Source organism: Ammodytes marinus, assembly GCF_949987685.1.
Source record: "Ammodytes marinus genome assembly, chromosome: 7".
Lineage (NCBI taxonomy): Eukaryota > Metazoa > Chordata > Actinopteri > Uranoscopiformes > Ammodytidae > Ammodytes > Ammodytes marinus.
In genome coordinates this window covers 26,467,570-26,487,937 of record NC_137211.1, presented here as the reverse complement: position 1 = coordinate 26,487,937, position 20,368 = coordinate 26,467,570, and the positions used below count along the sequence as shown (strand labels likewise).

General features: G+C 41.2%; 1 protein-coding gene across 1 annotated transcript; it reads right to left on the bottom strand.

Annotated features, from left to right (window-relative positions):
- Positions 1 to 715: 715 nt before the first annotated feature.
- On the bottom strand, positions 716 to 13,398 carry krt18a.1 (keratin 18a, tandem duplicate 1; the record flags this gene model as incomplete). Its single annotated transcript, XM_080030770.1, has 15 exons — positions 12,826 to 13,398; positions 10,200 to 10,282; positions 9,500 to 9,656; positions 8,383 to 8,547; positions 8,145 to 8,270; positions 7,696 to 7,916; positions 7,196 to 7,304; positions 6,744 to 6,747; positions 3,732 to 4,156; positions 2,894 to 2,976; positions 2,652 to 2,808; positions 1,809 to 1,973; positions 1,532 to 1,657; positions 1,201 to 1,418; positions 716 to 845 (listed from the first exon to the last, which is right to left on the bottom strand). The coding sequence occupies exons 1-15, from the start codon at positions 13,276 to 13,278 to the stop codon at positions 716 to 718; spliced, it is 2,622 nt and encodes an 873-aa protein (XP_079886896.1). The 5' UTR covers positions 13,279 to 13,398.
- Positions 13,399 to 20,368: the final 6,970 nt, after the last annotated feature.

Sequence of the window (20,368 nt, the reverse complement as noted above, 5' to 3'; positions counted from 1 at the left end):
TAAGGTTGAGTTCAAGCTGTATAATCATCACCAAATGTCCAAAAAATGTCCAAGCCAATTACCAAAACATGTTTCTCCACACGTCTCTGTTAACAGCCTATTAACATTAAGTTATACAGTGATTCAAGTAAGGCCAAACGTTGTCAGTTTGTATCAAAGAGCCCAAAGGAATTAGAGTGACTGATGTGAATGTAAATAAACAGAAGTCAGAGACACAGGACTGCTTGGACATGGCATGGGAATAAGGGTCTGTCTGCCTAATATGGGACAAGGCTAAAGAACTGTGGGTCAGAATGTGAATTTCTCAGAAGCAGAAAGAATTTCCTGCTCTCACAGCAGACTTGGTTGTGTGGGAGGATGATGGCGGGAGGCCAGACAGTCACCAGGGTCTAACAATGGAGATGGGGAACTGTTCGTGCAAATTGAAGTTTTTGGGTTTGACTCTGTCATTAATATTTGACTTTAAGGAACAGTTGGAAACATATTGGGTAATGGTACATGACTCATCATAAATGAACATCCATAAATACATTCATGTTGTGCTTCATGAATTATCAGCACTTCACTTTGATTAATGGTATCTCATACATGATTTAACACAGGGACAATATGTGTCAGCATCAGCTAAGGTATATAAAAAACTCCCATAGGCATGATGGTACACATTTTGTTTACTCATTTTATTTCAGTTACAGAGGGTTTTTCTTCTTAGTTTTTATTGTTCAACACTCTTTTGACTGGACTGGACATCCTTGCTCTCCGACACCACTTTGCCATCCACCAGAGTTTGAGTGACTGTCACCACTTTGGTCTGGACCAACTTTGAATCGATTGCATCATGTAGTCTGTAGAAAATGAACACAAATATAGGATCAGTACAAGGGAGATCTTTGTTTTGCCAAAAAACGAAACACACTCATAGTTCAAACACACAAGTACCTATTATCTCCTTCCCACCTGCTGAAATGCAAGGGATAGGAAGGGCATTGTATTGACGTAGATGAATTGCCTTTACTTTCCATATCAATTAACATTCATGTTTGCATGAAGCTCATTTAAATCAAATTTGCAAAAAAGCTTCCCTAACCCCATTGCAGATCATTATATATTTGGATATCTGCAAAGGTATGAACTGCATTTTTATGAGCAGTTTTTACCATTTTCGACCCTAGACGTTTTGCCTCCTCTCCTCACACTCACTTAAAGTCTCCGTCCAGCAGCCTCCTGTACTCGGCGATCTCGGCCTCCAGTTTCTCCTTGATGTTAAGCAGGTTCTCGTACTCCCTTGTGTTCTGCTGGATGTTGTTGCGGATCTGAGTGAGCTCCTCCTGCAGCCTCAGGATGACCACATTGTACTTCTCCATTTCCATGTTGTAACGCATGTCAATGTCACGCAGGGTGGCCTCCAGGGATGCTTTCTGTGGGGAAGAAAAACGCTTAATTTCATAATTGAAGTTGAATAAAAAGTATAATATAATAGTAAAATAGAACATTTCGTAGACATTTAAATGTGACTGCCGCCTGTTCTTACCATACTTAGCGCAGCCTGCATCTCAATGTCCAGTGCCTGATACCTCCTCCTGGTTTCACTCATAATACTTGCGGATTCCTTCAGTGCTGTTGAGGTATGAGTCACTTCGACCTGCACCTCTGTGATCTGGAGACAAGATAAAAAAAAAAAAAATGGCTCTGTATATTAAAAAGGATGATCTAAATGTGTCATTGGATATCTTCTGTTGTGTTTCGACTTGACCAAACACAGCAGATCAACCCAAAATGTAAGTGACCAATATGCATTAGTGAATTACCTGAGATTCATGCCATGTTTTGAGCTCCTCCTGGTTCTTCAGGGCTATCTTCTCATACTTGGCCCTCATCTCCTCCATGATCCTGGCCAGGTCCTGTCCTTTAGGAGCATCAACATCCACTTGCACACCGACTTGGGTGATCTGGGCACGCAAATCAGCAACATCCTGTGGAGGGCGGAAAGAGTAAGGCAGTGACTTCCTGAACAAGGTGAGTAGGGTTATCCTGTGCAAAGAGCTAAAGGAACAAACAGATTGCCATTATGATGTACTTTTGTCCTATTTATACTAGTATTTGGCAGGGGTGTACTGATACGTCTATGTAGTTTAAAATATCGAATAATTGGCGAAATATCGAATCGCATCGAAGCAACGCCCAAACATCGATACATAACTCCGTCTTTAATGTTGCGCTTTTATTTTGACCAAATATCTGCCCATCTGTGTGGGACACTATTTCCACTGAAATAATGGATTGTGTTTCATTTAAGTATCCGGAGGAACTCAGAAATAAAAAGTTAAAAATTATATTTTAGTTGGTTAGCTTTTTGTGAGTTTACATAAATGTACAATGTTGGGTTAAATGGGCTAACGATATCGTCTCATATCGATCGCAGGCCCCCGATCGAAGTTCGCATTGCTGCAGACTTTGTGATATCGGCAAATATCATATGGTTGTCCAATGAATTGATCTTATATTGTATTGTGATGAAACTGGCGATTTACACCCCAAAGATTTGGATTATTGAATAGGTCTTTCTATTCTAATAACTATTCCATCGTTTAGTTGGATCAAGAAGAACACAGTTGTCTTCAAACACTACATTTCTGACTAAACTATCTTACTGTGGCATGGTTCCTCTTTAGGTTGATCAATTCTTCCTTCAGAGACTCGATGTCGCTCTCCAGATGCAGGCGGACAACGTTGGTGTCATCCAGAAGCTTCCTCAGTCTGGCCACATCGGCCTCCACTGTCTGACGCATATTCAACTCGTACTCCATCCTAAGGAAACAGTCTGTTTAATACGCATGTTCACACTGAAGGATGGAGAGCTTGTTTCATTTTCTATACAAAGTTAAGCACTCACTTGACTCTGAAGTCATCTGCTGCAAGGGATGCGTTGTCAACAGAGATAGCAAGATGTGCGTTGTCTCTTATACTATTGAATATCTGAAAAGAATGAAAAAACATTTTTATTATCTACATTGTGTGAGGTAAAAAAAACTTGTGAACTTAGTTTGACTTGGTGTTCATTTTAAATTCTCCCAAAGTCAATCTGTGGTCATTCCAAAATCTCAATTTCACTTTGATGAATTGTGCAATTGAAAGAACACGCCTTTGACAACTCTTTAAGTCATAAAAGAACAAAACAGGTTATCTTCCTGATACTGTCATTGCTCGACATGGAGATAAAGGTCCACGGGTTAGAAAGATACCAAGAGTGCAGGAGGCACGTCATGATCATAAAACAAATGATTGATTCTGCCTGGAATTACTATTGCCCCAACATGATGGCACAGTTACTTTGTAAGAAAAATGGACAGAGTATTGTGATCTTGGTCAAAAAAGGCAGTGAAGGCATGAAGAGTTGGGAAAAAATGGGATATAATGATTATGATAATCATTATAACAGACATGAGAAATTATCTACTTCACCCAATGCAATGGTAGAAAAAACTTGAACATTAAACCGTTTAAACACATTAATAGCCTTCATGCTTTATGATCATATATTTTAACTTGAGCTAATGCACTAAAGGAGACCCAGATGTATCCCTATCCAATCTTCCATAATGTGCTCCTTTTGCATTATGTTGTAAAATATATACTATAAACACAATTTTCTGCTCAGACTTTATTTTTTTCCAGTAAGTAACTTGAATAAACGAGACACATCATAATTAGGGGGTGACTCATTGACTCACCTTGGCCCTGAGGTCCGTGATAATGGCATGGAACTTGCTGTGGTCCTTTCCCTCCGAGGGGCCTCGGTTCTCCAGGAACTCCCTGATTTTGATCTCCAGCTTGCCGTTGGCCATCTCTAGATTCTTCACCGTCTCCAGGTAGGTGGCCAGGCGGTCGTTCAGGCGCTGCATGGTGGCCTTCTCGTTCCCGATGGAGACGCCTCCAGCGGACCCAGAGGATTGGAAGTCATAGCCACCCCCAAAGCTGCTGCCGACCCGTGTGCCATAGGTGGCGGTTGAGATCCTGGTCCCATAGCCACCTGCTCCTCCGCTGACGCTGTAGGCATAGGAGGGGTTCTCCATCTGCAGAGTCCTGGGACCGTCTCCTGACCGAAAAGTCTGAGAACTCTGGCGTCTCATCATGTGCTCCATTGTGGAATGTATTGCTGATGATCAATCAGAGGAAGAACTGGTGAGTTGCTGGCACAGAGGGGTTTGGCAGTTGAGAGTGGAGGACGCAGGAGAGTCCCAGGGTCTTATATATACACCTATGAAAGGTAAGGTTCCTTCCTGCCACTCCTCTCTTATCTATATTACACTTTTACCTTTAGCCTAGCCTTATTGCTTCGACTTTGTCCCCATCACACCCACTGCATACCATCCGTCAAAGGCAATAATGCTGATATTTCCAAATTGATAGTGTGAGCTGTATCTATGGTTACCCTGATATCAACAACAGTTCAAAGGATTATGTTCTATACATTGGTGAAAAGATTAACATCAGGGGGGGGGGCGCTCGCGGCACAGTGGTGAGAGTGTCTGCCTAGAGGCTCAGACCTCATAGCGGACAGTTCTCTACATGTCTTTCCCTCTTTGCCCCATTTCAACTCTGTCTCTCCAAATCTGTCTAAAAAAGAAAAAATGCCAAAATAAGAATCGTAAAAAAAAGACTAACATCCACAAAGGACTGATCCTATTTACATTCTGCACTCTTTTCTTTTGCAATTTTTATTCAATACATTCATGGCTTTAATTATTAATCAGCGGAGCACCACACGTCTCATCTGTTGCTTAATATAGCCCCCAACAAATACACTATTTACTAATGTTTAAATAAAGTTTACTAATACCTATAGTTCCCAGCTCTTTTGGAAAAAAATAAGCCCGATTTGAAAATTAAAGTGAAGAAGTTAGACATTATTTAATATGTAAGTGTTGTTGCCACAGCCTTGGGGCTCAGAACCACACACAGTTTCAGGAAGTACTAGTCGCCAAAGCACTGCAATGTAGTTTATTATACAATAAGGCAAGATTTGGAAAATCATGGCAACAATCATTTTATCTTTCATCTCCACGATTGCAAGGTAAGCAGCAGATATCAAAACAATCTACCAGGAATGTGGACCTCAGGACCTGTATTAAATTATTTGATTTATACAGTGATCCCGCATTGGACCACAAAGCAGTGGTTTGACTAAGATAAAAAAGAGGGCAGATTTTATTCAGATTTTTGTAGTAGTTATTGAGAGTGTACAGTGATTGTAAAGGTAGCAGTGCTCCTTCAAAAGTGGAGAGGAGACTGCAAGCTAAAGTTGCCAATTTAAGTTTAATAAAGGTTCTAATATTCATCATATATCTTAGTCCTAATTCATTAACAGGGTTAAACCTCCCACAAGGAACTTTCAAATGTTTCTGAAACAGTCTAATTTTTGCCCTGATTATCATAAATGGCCCTTAACAGCAAACAAGACCATCAGTGAAAAGAAGGCTTTTTTATATAGTTATTATCAATGCCTTTGCTCTGGTCTGAATCCCCGCCAACTCAGACCAAACCATTTACGACAAGCAGACTGGAACATCCTGTGTTTCCTGAACAGTACTAAATCAAAGAATAATTTGCTTTACCATCGTAATATAACCATTATTAATCTGTCATAGTCACATATAAATACTGTGTTCCAGTTTAACTGGGAAGTGGGAGTTTTCTAGTTTCCAGTCGGAAATTTAAACTGGAAACGCCTCTTGAGGTCAGAATTCCTAGTTGGAAACTCGGAGAAACCTGTCCAACCCCTAATTCAACATTGAGGCTGCTCATGGCATGGACAGCAGTGAACACTTTGATAAAATACAATTTTATCTCATGATGTATTATATCTGTCACATTTAATCAGCTGTACACATGGTACTGCTCATTTCCTATCTGTAGATATGTTGCTAAGATATTTGTATGTACAATTTAAACATAGAGCGGTGTTTTCAATTGGTATTGCTAACTATGGCCAACTCGAGGTAATTCTTAAAGGCGAACGTTCATGCTATCATGTGATGTCCTGCTAGTACTACTGGAACGCGGTCAACCGATGCTGGTGCGTTCCAGACAGCTGGGAAGTCGTAATTTTTCTGACCTAACAAAAATACGGCTGGAACACCACTTAAAGTTGTAGTTACTTGCGAACTCGGAGCAAATCCATCTACACCGCCCTCACTGAAAATCAGATTTCTGTCGTCACATGTAGGGTTTAACGTCGTACAGCTGAAGCTTTGAGGTCGGAAATCGGAAATCACAACTGGACAATTTACCACATCCGACTTTTCTGGAATGCAGCATGATATGTGACGTCACTCCGAGTTCCGACCTACGACTTCCAATGAGAATGGAACACAGCAAAATACATGACCTCATCAAACAAAAACACTAATGCTTTTGTCCAAAGGGGGCGCTAGAATCCACAAAAACTGAAAGTTCCCCAAAGCTAATTGCTAAGCTAAGTGTGTTTATTATTTAAATAATTCATGCATTTCCATAAGCAAGCAGTATATACTCCTCTGTCAATTTACTCTCTCATAATATGTCCTTTTGCTTGATTTATTTATTCATTAATTTTATTCCTCCATTGTCATGGCATAATAATACAATCTGGAATATCTGACACGATCATTTTATAGATTCAAACAAAACAATGATCACACCAGGATACATTTCTCGAATAGACTTTATTTAAATGTCTGAACAACACAGGGCAACAGGCAGACTTAACTGGACAGAAAGAAAACACAAAGATGATGAACTATAAAAATTGGTTTGCGTTTAATTAAACTGCTTTAATACTTTGAATATTCATTGTCTTTAGTATATTAATTTTTCTCCAAAAAATCTCACAATTTTCCAATTCCGATTTTCTTTAAAAAAAACATCTGCAGGTCGACAGACAAACACATAAATAAATCATGATGAAATAAATAAAAGATGATTTTGTTTTCCTCTTGTCCAGTTTTATTTTATCAGCCTATGGAAGAGCTGTAATACCCAGGAAGTCAATCTATTCGCAGCGTCGGCTGAGACGCTTAAAAGTTAGTGCTGTGTCACTAAAGAAGAACATGGAACCCATTGGAGATTGAGTTAGAATTAATGGCCAATCGTATGTTAGTGTTATAATGCTGTGCTTTGTTGGGAAGGATCAGCCGGTTGCTTCTGGCATTCAAACGTTCTTGGTTTCTGTGCTGGAGGACACCACCTTGCCGTCCACCAGGGTCTGTGTGACGGTCATCACTTTGGTCTTGATTGTTTTCTTGTCTTCCAGAGCATCCTGGAGCCTGAATGGAAAAAAATCAAAAATAAATGAATTGTAAGCTAGTTTCTACTGACAAAGCATGGCGAACTTTGCCTCTGTAGGTTCAAGAATGAAATGTTTTAAAATTAAAAGTGGCTATGAGGAACTTTCTGTTTGTGTTCATTCTAGCACCCCTTTGGACAAAAGCGGTAGTGTTTTCATTACGCCAGCTGTTGTTCCTGGGTGAGCGTACACGGGCAAAGTTATTCAAAATATATATAAAAATTGCATTATTTGCAGTGATGTTCTCGTTTGCTGTTACATCAGAGGAAAGATTCAACCGTTTCAGAAATATTTAAAAGTTCCTCTGAGTTACTTTAATTGTAATTTTCTCTAGACAACTCTAGTCACCATAGAATGAATACTCTACTCACAGGAAGTCCTCTCCATCCAGCAGCCGTCTGTATGTCGCGATCTCGGCCTCCAGCTTCATCTTCATGTTGAGCAGGGCCTCGTACTCCTGCGTCTGCTGGCCAATGTTGTTACGCAGCTGTGTGAGTTCCGCCTCCAGACCCAGAAGGATTGTGTTAAGCGACTCGATCTCCATGTTGTAGCGCATATCTGTGTCCCTCAGTGTGCCCTCCAGAGAGCCTTTCTGTGAGCAAAGAGAAAGAGAAGATCTAGGGTTAAAAATTTTACAGTAAGCCCAGGCCGTGATTACCGCTCCATAGAGACGGGGTTGCCAGAGTGTAAAGCCTGTGTCAACAAAGTAAACGTGAGAGACTTGAAGTGAGAGTGCTGAGTTAGGCATTTGCAGGGAGTAAAGATAAGTGTGTGTTGGGCAAAATGAAGTGTGTCTGCTGACTGTGTGCTTTCTTCTCACCAAGCTCCTCTGTGACTCCAGTTCGATCTCCAGGGTCTGCAGTTGTCTTCGCAGGTCGTTCACCTCTGTCTGGGCGCCCTTCAGGGCCTCTGTGTTCATGCTGACCTGCGTCTGCACTTCTGTGATCTGAAACAGGGATTGACAGTAAACAATAAGTAAAAGATTATTCAAGGAACTTTTGTGTGTGAAAGGAACGTCCATGTTTCCAAAAGATAGTTTCTTGTTATCAACTGTTTACCTGGGATTCGTGCCATGTCTTGAGTTCGTCCTGGTTCTGCTGTGCCATCTTCTCGTACTTGGCCCTTAATTCTGCCATGAGCGCAGCCAGGTCATGCCCTTTATGAGAGTCAACATCCACGTGGACACCCGACTGGGAAATCTGGCTACGAAGCTCCATAACATCCTAAAATAATAAGAATGGATGGAGAAATGAATAGACAGAATCACAAACTTTTATTTTAAAAGGTCCATGTGAAATATTTCAATGATTTCAACCATATAGAGCAAAGCTAAGATGTTACTGGTTCTACTTCTAAAGACTTGATTGTATTGAGCTGTGTGACCAAGCATTGACTCCTTGTCTCTTTCTTCTCGTAAACACCCAAGTCCTTCAGCAAACACATGGTTCTGTTTTGACTCGTCCACTTCAATTATAGTAATTTAAATTCTTTGGTGTTTTTTCCAAATATGGATGTAAACCATTTTTTACGACAAGACTTCCCACATAATTCACATACAGATATTTCATTTTCTCAAGCTTGAATTTAAGAACGCACGGCTGCAGTCGTGGCGTAGTGTGATTTGTGTAGCTTAACCACACGTGGTGATGATGTTGAAAGGGCGTTATTGAGACCTAATGGTAAGCACATATTCATACAGGTCTTGTGAAGGTAAACATGTTCGCTAAAATAATATCCACAGCTCTTTTAAAGGTGTCCTTTGTTTGGAATTCATTACACTTTGTTGAAAGGAGCACTTAAGTCAACACTGCTAACACAATCTTTGACCAAACTTTGCCTTTCATCAACTAAATTTACAAGCTAATGTGAGGCCCTGAGATCCGTTTTTTTCTAAAACATCTAATTGCAACACGTGATTGGGCCCTACATCAACAAACAATATCCTACTATTGTTATAACCGTTGCGGTTATTACAGATGAGAGAATTCTGCGTTTTTGTAAATTAGAGTTAAGCATGTTATCCTATTAATATATGCCTCAAGATGATTTTTCCCGCTTCAAACTTTAACTTTGGAGATGACTCATTTAGACATGAATATTTATCATAGAGAAATACTTTACATTAAGGTAAATTGTCTTGGTGTTTTGGTGCTTAACGAATGTCATCATACTCACATTTTCATGGTTCTTCCTGAGGTGAATGAGCTCCTCCTTCAGGGTTTCGATCTCGCTCTCCAGGTTCATGCGGCTCAGGTTGGTGTCGTCGATCAGCTTCCTCAGACCCACGATGTCGGCCTCCACCGACTGGCGGATGGCAAGCTCTGACTCAAATCTACACAGCACACAGAGCAGGGCGGTGAGGACAACTTCAAAGCTACGGCTACAGCTGCTCAAATACCAACTTTGTGAATAATCTACTTATCAGAACCTATACTAACTAAACAACTCACTGACTGACTGATGATACTGAATGGACATACTGTTCACATAGCCACTAACACTATTTTTTATGACAAGTTTTAATATACATGGTCCTTATTGGTTGGTTGTTGTTGGTCATTTCATTTTATGATGTCAAAAACACAAAAACAAAACTTGAAATATGTTCTATGTTTTATACTAGAATCTTTTTGATTTTGCACTACAAGTCTAATGTTGAACCCTAAACCTTATTTGGTTAGCATGACCTATTCTTCCATTTATTTGCCCACTCTGTTTGCTATGACATTTATTGTTTGAACCCAGTAAACTGTCTTTCTCATCAGCGATGATGCAAAGGTGATGACTAAAAGACAAATAACTATCTCCATACACCATGACACTGTGTATATATCCTACACTCCTTTCAGCAGTGGACCAGCTGTCTAAGACTTACTTCACTCTGAAGTCATCGGCCGCCAGGCGAGCGTTGTCAATGTTGAGAACCAGGCGGGCATTATCAGTGGTGGCATCAAACACCTAGAAAAGGTTTGGAAAAGAAAGAGAGTTATTTAAATGTCAAACTGAGGACTCACATACGACCAAAAATTGGGTGAATGTACAGAGCTGACAAAGAGGTTTTTTAGTTTTATTATCTTTGTTGTTTGACATTTTGTAAAATGTAATAAAGACTTTTTGCCATTTAAGAACAAAATCGTAAAATGTAGTCCTGGTTAATTGCCAAATTTTGGGGGTATTTATTTATCAATGTGTACCAAACACATGGATGTAATTTGATGGAGGTAAATAGTAATAGGTTTAGTGTTGAGAGAAGAAGTGCCTTGTCTATGTGTGAAGTGAGTTCAGAGCCAGCAGGCCCCTTCAGTAAAACAGATGGTTACACTATTTGCTTTAGCAGTCGTGGTTGGGTAGATAAGAGCTGGGATGGATGGCAGGACAGGTATCAAGGTGACAAAGTCCATGAGCCAATCAGAGGCTGCCAGGCAACGTCTGTCCTGTAGCTGCTGAGCAACAGGATCTCAGGTGATTTGCATGAGGAAGGTGGTGGTGATGGTGGTTGTGCGTTTGTGCAAGCTTGGTCATGTGAATGCATGTATGTGTGTGTGTGTGTGTGTGTGTGTGTGTGTGTGTGTGTGTGTGTGTGTCTGTGTGTGTGTGTGTGTGTGTGTGTGTGTGTGTGTGTGTTTAAATGGATGGTTGACTGTGCGTGGGCTAGGTACTGGAAAGGGATGTGTGAATGTTGGCATGGGAGGCTGTCTTTCCTAAGACAGGGGTGGAGGAGGAAGGCACCATCTGAGTAAAGTTTGCATCACAGCAAAAGAAAAAGTAGGCTGTTTTGACCATGGGCTGTTTGGACAAACTGAGGCCTTTGGCTAGAATAAACAAAACCTCATGTCGTGACACTGAGGCTGCTCTCTGTGCTGCTCCCATGAGAAAAAAATTCAAGATTCAAAAAAGGCCTTCCCTTTGTGGCAATGCAAAAACGTACAGTTTTAAAATGCTGAACACACAGTATTTGTGTCTCCAGTTGGGCCCGACTGGAATGTTCCATTTGGAAACTGCTACTAAATATAGTTTTACATTTGCAGCAGGATGTGGGTTACTCAGTAACACTAACCAATTCTCATTCAAAGGGGGGAAAGCTGGAATGAACGATTTATAAATGTTCCTGGTTGTGTCATGTCTTCACTTACTTTCAATTGTTAAATGTTTCTGAACCATAAATGAACTGTTTGTACTTGTGTGGGGCGTACCAGGTAAGTGTGAAATATTTGTTGGTTATCAGATTAATTACTTATAAAATACAAAACTAACATGCTCCACCTTACAAAAAGGGATCCGAATCCCATTAGGTGAGTTGACTTTCTCCTTATTTCCCCTTCCCTACCTTATCAGCCTATGTGTAATGTATACACAGTAGCAGTGACTGTACGCAATGTTCAGTCCCATTGTGCAGCAAACATCACACTGTTTGTGTTACACTAAACACAGCGGGAAAAGGTAGTTAAGGGCCTGTGATGTGTGGGCCCTGCAGGCTGACCCTTAATGGTCTGTTAGGTTCCTGTTGTTTTGTTGTGTCTCTCTGCTTTCCTGTCTCTCTGACCACTGATGTTCCAACATTCCTCAGCCAAACTGTTTCCGGTTAAGCCCTCAGCCCCTGGCCCCTATGTGCCTATGAAGCCCCCAATCAACCCCCTCTGTTATAAAAACTACAGTGGAGCAGTAACCCTAAGTAGTGATGGAGTTACATTTAGGTACAAAATAAATTGCTTTCAACCCATTTGCAGTGTAAATACCTTCAAGATACCGTTGTCTTTGTTGGTGCAGTAATTGGAATAGTTAATGGCATTTAGGGGTGAGCTTGTCAATGCTCCCTTGCTAACCCCTCCCTTTTGAATAATTACAAAAGCTACAGTTGCCTTCAAGGACAAGCAGCTTGTTACTAAAAATGGTATCATCCACCACTGCCTCAGGTCTTTCACAATACTTCCACAATGAGAAGATAGTTATTTATTTATTCTATAGTACTTCTTATTCGTCTTCTTGGTGCATTTTTCCAGGACGCCCAATACATTGAAATGTGTAAAGCTGTTAGGTTTGTCCATTCTGTCTTACTGTTGAAATATGGTGGTGCAACATGGAAGCCTCAGCCAAGGCAGCCATATTGGCAATACCAATCTACTATGTAGATATTAAAAGCCTCATTCTAGGGTCCATAAATAAACAATAACTTTCATTTTCAAGTGATTATACACTAATTAAAACATACTAAATTAGATTCTATTTCTACCACTTCTGTTCTGACGGAATGCCAATAAAGTCTACACACTGTACCTTTAAGTCACACTTACTGTACAGCATCTTATCTATACATTTAGCATCTCCATAACTCACCCTGGGCTTCATCTTTCAATTCATCCATCCACATTCCCACCCTCCCTTTAGCTCCATCCAACTCCCCCACTCACATGCCACTGCTAAAAACTTAACAAATCATCTCGTGCACATTTTCCCAGGCCCGCTCTAACCAACCATTACTTCCCATATCAACCCCCGCTCACCTTCTTCCTCAGGTCGTCAAGGATGACCTGGTACTTGCTGTAGTCTCTGAAGTCGGGTCCGCTCTTCTCCAGGGCCTCCTTGATCTTGATCTCCAGAGTGTGGTTGGCTGTCTCCAGGTTCCTCACTGTCTCCAGGTAGTTGGCCAGACGGTCGTTGAGGCCCTGCATGGCGAACTTCTCGTTGCCCATGATGTCGGCGCTGTTCCCGCTCACCTGGACACTGCTGCTGCTGGAGAAGCCCCCAGATCCAGACCCCATACCCATCCCCATCCCCATGCCTGATCCCAGTCTGCTGCCGGAAGAGACGCTGATGCGGCTCCCACCGGCCCCACCGTGGATGGTCGGGGCCCTGCCGTAGATGGGGGCAGCAGAGGTCCGGGTGACGGACATAGCTGGAGACCTGCCACTAGTGGAGGAGCGCACCGAGTACGAAGATTGCCTAGAGGTGTGCATTGTTGCTGGTGGAGTGTGATAACTCAGAGAGACGAGAGTGAGAGAGAGAGAGAGGCACAGGCTGGGCAGGCAGGCAAGGAATTGGTAGAGCTCACACAGACAGAAGGCAGGAGGAGAGGGGAAGCTGTGTAACTATATAAACCTTGTGGGCCCTCAGGTCCGCCTCCCAAAGAACACTCCCCCCTACAACCCAAAAGAGTCACCGCCCTCTTTTCCACAGAGGCCTAAACCGCAGGAACTGCTCTCAGCCGTCACAGCGTGCCTTTGTCCTTCACAGAACCTCCCAAGTTGAGTTGGATGTACATTCTGAGGACTGGATGGAACTCAGTAACTTGGAGTTCTGTTCATAGTTTTTATACATGATTGATACTAAATAATACTTGGCCCATACTGGTAGAACAGTATTCATCCAATAAGTATATTCTATCATTTTATTTCAACTCCCCAATAGATATAAACGTCCAATATGTAACATTTATGAAGTTCTTTACAAGATATATTGTATATGGGTGAATGGGTAGCAATGAAAAATGAGACCTTCCCAAACTTTCACCATTGCCTTAAACATAGACTACATTTATTTCTATGAGAAGTAACTCCCAATCCCAATTATGTCCAGCAAAATGAAGCTGCATTAACAAATATTTCTCTTTAGCCAGCCACATAGGACTCATCAGATCTAAGTCATCGGTTGCTCAACACCCTCATGCCTGCAAACCTTGACATATCGGCGAGACGGCATCTACTTTGATGAAATGTAATTGAGACATGCTACAGGATCGGTTCAGTGAGCAATGCATACTGTCAAGCATTTCCTCACTGTCTTTAGTCACTGTGAGATCAGGCCATGTCACACCTGGACAGCCTTGCATCTCATTCTACTGTCGTCAATAGAGATAAAAAAAAGAATTGGATCATCAGGATGCTGTCATCAAAGTCTCGTAACATTGATTTGAATGTATATGTGTTTGCTGTCAAATTTGTTATGGAAAGAACACTTTATATACATCTGCACTCACGTCAAATGGTTTTAATAGGCCACATACCGAGGGTTTACATTTTATTAGACCCGTAAGTATAGGTCATGCAGCTAAGAACACTTTGCTTTCAATGTATTAATGTTTTTATATCTATATCTAGAAATACATTAATACAAATCTGTCCAGACCTGACTTGTATCTATAATGGTGACCTGGAACTGTGGGTAAGTCCATCTGGAGATCCAGAAACAGTGCCATGCATTTAAAAAGTGATATGATCCTTCGAAGACATGATGGTTCATAAACCTGGACAAACACATACAGTGTCACATTAGATAAGAGTTTTCAGGTGATAAGGTAGCTCCACATGTTATGTAGAGTACAGTTTGTTATCTATCCCTCATAGCCGGATGTGTGTCCGATTGTCCCCATCCCATTAAGGATATGGTCAAACAAAGGAACATTCCACATTCTCCTTGGTTAATACGTAGGAACAATGATTGTTTTTAAATCAGTAAACATTATTCCAGAAGCAATGACGGATTACCGCATGGGCAAAGTGGGCACATGTCCAGGGCCCTGGCCAATAGGGGGGCCCTTGATTTTTTTTTTTGTAATTAAAAACATTTGACGAGCAGTGTGAGCACGGGCCTGCGGGGGGAGTGGGGAGGGGGAGGGGGGGAATCGTGCTGAATCGTGCTGAGCACGGAACAGGCAAACGGCACTAGTGTGAGTGCGCCCTTATATTCGGGGTCTTATATTCGGCCGGGACAAGCGTGTGCGCGCTTGGAGAGAGAATGATGTGTCTAGAGAAAAAAAGGCACGGGAAATGGCCAAAGAGCTCCACATCCCCGCACTGAAATCAAAGCCTCGACTCATTATGGTGCGAGTCAACGTGTCAGGGGCACGAATCGGCACAGCGATCGACCTACAGTGGCTTTTCTGCTGTGGCAGTTGTAGTGAGGAGAGTTTGCCAAGTGCGCCGTGCTTTTACGCACCAACACTGCTTCCGTAATGTTCAGATTTTATAGATTGCATCAAAGCCCTTAGGACAATAAGAATGAGATCGCTTTTTTTAACCGATGTCCATGGTTAGGTGGTGATTATATTAACTGTGTCGGCTGTGTCACTTTACAGTTAGTCGGCAGTGAGATTGGGGATTGGGGTATCCAGGCTCGGGACATGCAATCGGATCGCGGAGCCTGTCACCCGCCTGTCCCCTCGACACCCGTTAACGTGCAGGAATACCCTGTGATCAATTAGTCTTAAACCACAGTGTGTCTGCACGGCGGCTCACACTGGCACGGTCTCACTGTGAACGACACCAACACAGCGTTTCACCGGGTGACGCGCTGCTTCGCTCAGACATTGAGTGTAGGCTCCGAGGGGGGCAAGGGTGGGCCAAAAAGCAGGCGCAGAGATCTTACAATGGCAAAAAATTCTGCTCGCGCGCTTAGCGCGCGCTCGCATCTTCGGTGTCTCTGCCCTAATCTAACTGTCTAGTAGGCTCAGGCGCAAAGAGTCTCTTTCTCTTGCGCAGCACCAGAGAGCTTTTATAGAATTGTATTTCTCTCTCTCTCTCTCTCTCTCTCTCTCTCTCTCTCTCTCTCTCTCTCTCTCTCTCTCTCTCTCTCTCTCTCTCTCTCTCTCTCTCTCTCTCTCTCTCTCTCTCTCTCTCTCTCTCTCTCTCTCTCTCGGCTGCGCGCTGCATTATAATGTGTGTGATTGTGGATTGCACGGTGTGCTAGTGCGTGTATTTGCGTGTTGGTAGGGGTCCATGGCAGGTTTGTGTCCAGGGCCCGTGGTCATGTTAATCCGTCCTTGTCCAGAAGCCCCCCTGAAGGTTTTCCTCACTTGATACATCTGAAGCTATACTTCTTATCAATATTGTAACAAAGTCAGGAGTCAGGACCTAACTGTATTTCACCTTCCTTCTTCTGCTGTTTTTGGTTTATTTGCAGTTCCTTTTGTTGCTAATTTATCGTTAAGAAAACACAGGGAAGCTTGTGTTTGGGTTGTTTTTATACGTCTGTCTGCAATCAAAGCTTGTTTCACAGGGTGCAAACCATGAGGAAACAAAAAAGTCTAGTCCTGCCCACAACGTATTCTGTGTCAACATCAATAGGCTCTCTGGTTGTCTGTAGTCATGTTCAGTCTCATCCTTGCGCCAAGTCTTTTGTTTGTTTTCCAGGAAGGAACAGGATATTAAAGTATAAAGAGCTTCCCATGAAATCAAAACCACTCTTGTTCTAGAAGCAAGCAAGCAAACAAAAGGGGAGTCCTGCTAATCATAGCAATAAAGTGGCTTCACAAGAGGTTGACTCAAAACATGTATTATAATAAGTGAGGGATAATGTATAGCAAATATTGATTTAGAAACGCTTTTATTGCTGACGATTAGTCCACTACGGTCAGAACTTACTCAAAAGCAACGGTAACTTTGTGAACATGCAGCCGAAGTTACTCAAGTCATCTTGACTGGAGTCTTTTCAGACATTCACCATGACTAAGAGGTTCACTGCTCTCCACGTACATTCGAAGTCATGTCGAAAAAGTATTCCATTGTTTTTTGAAGGAGTAGTAGCCATAACCGTTTGTAGACATCTGTCAGCGGATTGATACGGCAGGATGTGATCCTTCAAACAATGACGTATAGCCTTAGCAACAGTCCATTATCCGTGACTGTGGTCATTAGCGAGAAATTTCTGACCTTAGAATGCAGCGATTGACCAATCAGAACACAAGATGTATCGGTGCCGTGTAATAAATAATAACAATGCAATCATGTTATTTTGTAAGCTGTTCTAGAGGGCCTTTGTTATTCATACAGACCATACAGAAAAAGCGGCACACATATGGAAAGAGAAACAGAGATAAAAATCAAGGTGGAGTGACGGACAGAAGACAAGATGATGTATTTCTGATAAACATAAACCTCAGGGCGCCTGCATATTTTTCCAAAGGTGGCTAATCCCAATTCCAGACGAAAGCAGCAGCGGTCACAGCAGGGTCTTTTCATGGTTGGCCACTTGTGGCTTGGTGTTTTAATTTGTCTAGCAATGCCTGCAGTGTTTTGGCTGGTACTGAGAGGAGAGCTGTCAAGACCAGATAAGAGCTCAAGTTTTCAAACTCACTCTATGAGTAAGAGATATGTGGTGGAGTTTACTGTAGGCTTAAGGTTCAGTGCTTTCCTATGAGTATATATTGTGTGATGTTATCACAGAGTTATTGAATGGAGGTGATTATTTTAAAGATGTTCACCAATCTCATGTCTCATAGTGAGTTTGGTACGGTGCAGGAGCCGTGACATGGTTAGCTTAGCTCACGTTAGCGTTAGGATTAAAGGCAGTTGCAAAAAAGCTAGCATGGATCTCTCAAGTGTGATTTTGTTTTGTTACCTATCATTATCTGTGAAAGTCACTGATTGACACACATCTCGTTTGTTGAACTCGTATACAAACGGGAAAGTAAAAACAAAATGTCCAACATTTTGTGGGTTTACAGTGATGAAACTATGTCTAGGAGAATGGCCATTGGACATGCATGAGAGATAAGATGCTGCACTGAAGTATTTTCATGGTTTGATAAATATTGTCTGTCAAGAAAAACTTACAGCATATAACTCCCCTGAAAAGGAGTAATTGTGATTTTCATTTATATTTGCATTCGATATCAAACAAACAAGATACAACGTTTATTTGTTTTAGTCGTGTTGGCAGACATTTCTTTGAACTTTGTAAAAAGTCAGGCTATTTGCCCCCTACTTCCAGTCAGTTATGCTAATCCAAACACAGACGGGCATGGTTCCAGTCTTATGTGCATAGCTGCAATAACAAAACATTTACCGACATCCATACTTTTCCACTGGTTACGTGACTGGCTGAAAATAAGGATTACAAGTTTCTCATAGCCTCTCTCGACATTCTGACTTTTCCTTAGAATTCAATTCTATTATGCGGTGTGCCAATGTGACTATGGCTTTCACGCTACCATGCCAAGTGATACGCGACGGTTGGGACATTTGACCCAGTGACACACCTGAATGGCTTGTTGAATCACATATTTTCTGACCTTAGACAGCCCAAAAGAAAGTGAGTGTGGTGTCGTATATCAGCGTTTGTGGGTCGGAAATGAACCCAACACCCAAATGACACCATAGGTTTTACATAATAATTCCCTTTGATACCATTGTGAGACACAAACATGTTTTTCCTCTTTGTCCCCTGCTTTATCTTGACAGGACTTACATGGTCTTCCATTTTAGCTGCTAGTACAACATTACTTCCATGTAAAATCAACATGGTCATGGTGTTGGCAAACATTCCCAAAGTGGATACGAATGGTTGCGACTACAGTAACAAACCATCACCTCTCAACTGACAAGAGATCTTTGAATTTATTTAACTGACTGTTGTTGTGCTTCTTATTCATTCACGCTCCATTGATGTTCAACTGTGAAAAGGAATAATGCGGAAAAAAAACATGTTGTCCTTTGTCACAAACTTTCACAACCGACACGACTTACCCCAAAGTTAATGGCCCAATATCAAGAATGTTTGTCTGTCATTACCGTGATTGTCATCACCCACCATGAAGTCTTCCTCCCCCTGCTACACGCTATTATCTATTTCATCTAGGGGCAGAACTAAGCTTCTTCCCACACATATAAACACAGTATTAAATCTATGGATGGCTTCAAATGTCTTTGTGTGTACATAGTTAAAGGCCTACTTCACCGGTTTGAATATGAAGGTGTATTGAATTCCGAGATCCTATGTAGTATAAATGTGCAAAAAAATGTTAAATTGGTTCATCCTAGCCTGAGAAAAGGCAGAAAGAGTTTTTTTTTTAACCCTATATTAATCTTACTGTGACATCACAGTAAGATAAATATAGGGTTAAAAAAAAATTACTTTGTAAATATTACTGTGATGTCACAGTAGGAGAAATCACAGTAATATTTACAAAGTAAGGTTTTTTTTTTAACCCTATATTTATCTTACTGTGATGTCACAGTAAGATTAATATAGGGTTAAAAAAAACACTCTTTCTGCCTTTTCTCAGGCTAGGATGAACCAATTTCAATTTTTTTTGCACATTTATACTACATAGGATCTCAGAATTCAATACACCTTCATATTCAAACCGGTGAAGTAGGCCTTTAAAGACAGATGGGGTATGAATGTTTTTTTGACTTAGGGTTTTTTAATGTTAAACTTTAAACTAGATTATAAAGTAACCATAGAACAATCCTTTATTGTTTTTTACATACTGTACTTATTTCCATTTTGTTTACTGTGAACATGTTATGAGTTGTCTTCATGCAGGAGTTTTTCTTCATGCAATTTTTCATGGAGAAACATATAAATATTACTAAAGACCCCAAAAAGCTAAACTAGATGGTATGATTTAATGAAAATTTAAAATGAAAAAATGTAATGGAAAACCATAAATATTTCATTAAATATCTGAATTGTGTTGAAGATACAGATATTTCCATATACAGTAAAACGGTCTCCCTTTAAACACGGGTGACGTACGATGTGTGTGTAGTGCTGGGCATGGGAGGGAGGGGCCACGCTCAACCTCTGTTGACTCAACTCCACCGTTCTTATCGACCTTGTGTCATAATGCCATTGATAATGACGGATGCTGAGTCTGGGAAGTCACAAGACAGTCACACCTGCAGTACGACTAATGTTCTGCCAGGCAGTACTCTGGCGTTGGCTAGGTTTGTGGGCGGGTATAAAAGGGTCAAATGTGTGGGTCCATATATGGTTTTAATGATATCAATGGGAAAGCCAATTGAAACGCCATCATTTTCCTTGTTTGGACAGTGCTCTGTTTGGTTACAAGGGTTGTGTTTGTCGTTTAGGCTTAGTAACAGTTATATGCTCATTCACCCCCGAAAGATGCAAACACTGATCCATCTGATATTCCTCTTAAATGACTCATATGGCTGTTGTATATATGTTTAGATTCATGTTTTTTTTAAATTATTAGGTGATGTACTTTTAGTTCATTAACATAAGACAATACTTGAATGAATGTGCTACTATCTGAGGTACATGTTTTCATGTAGTTTTCACTTTAGTATGTCTATTAACAAC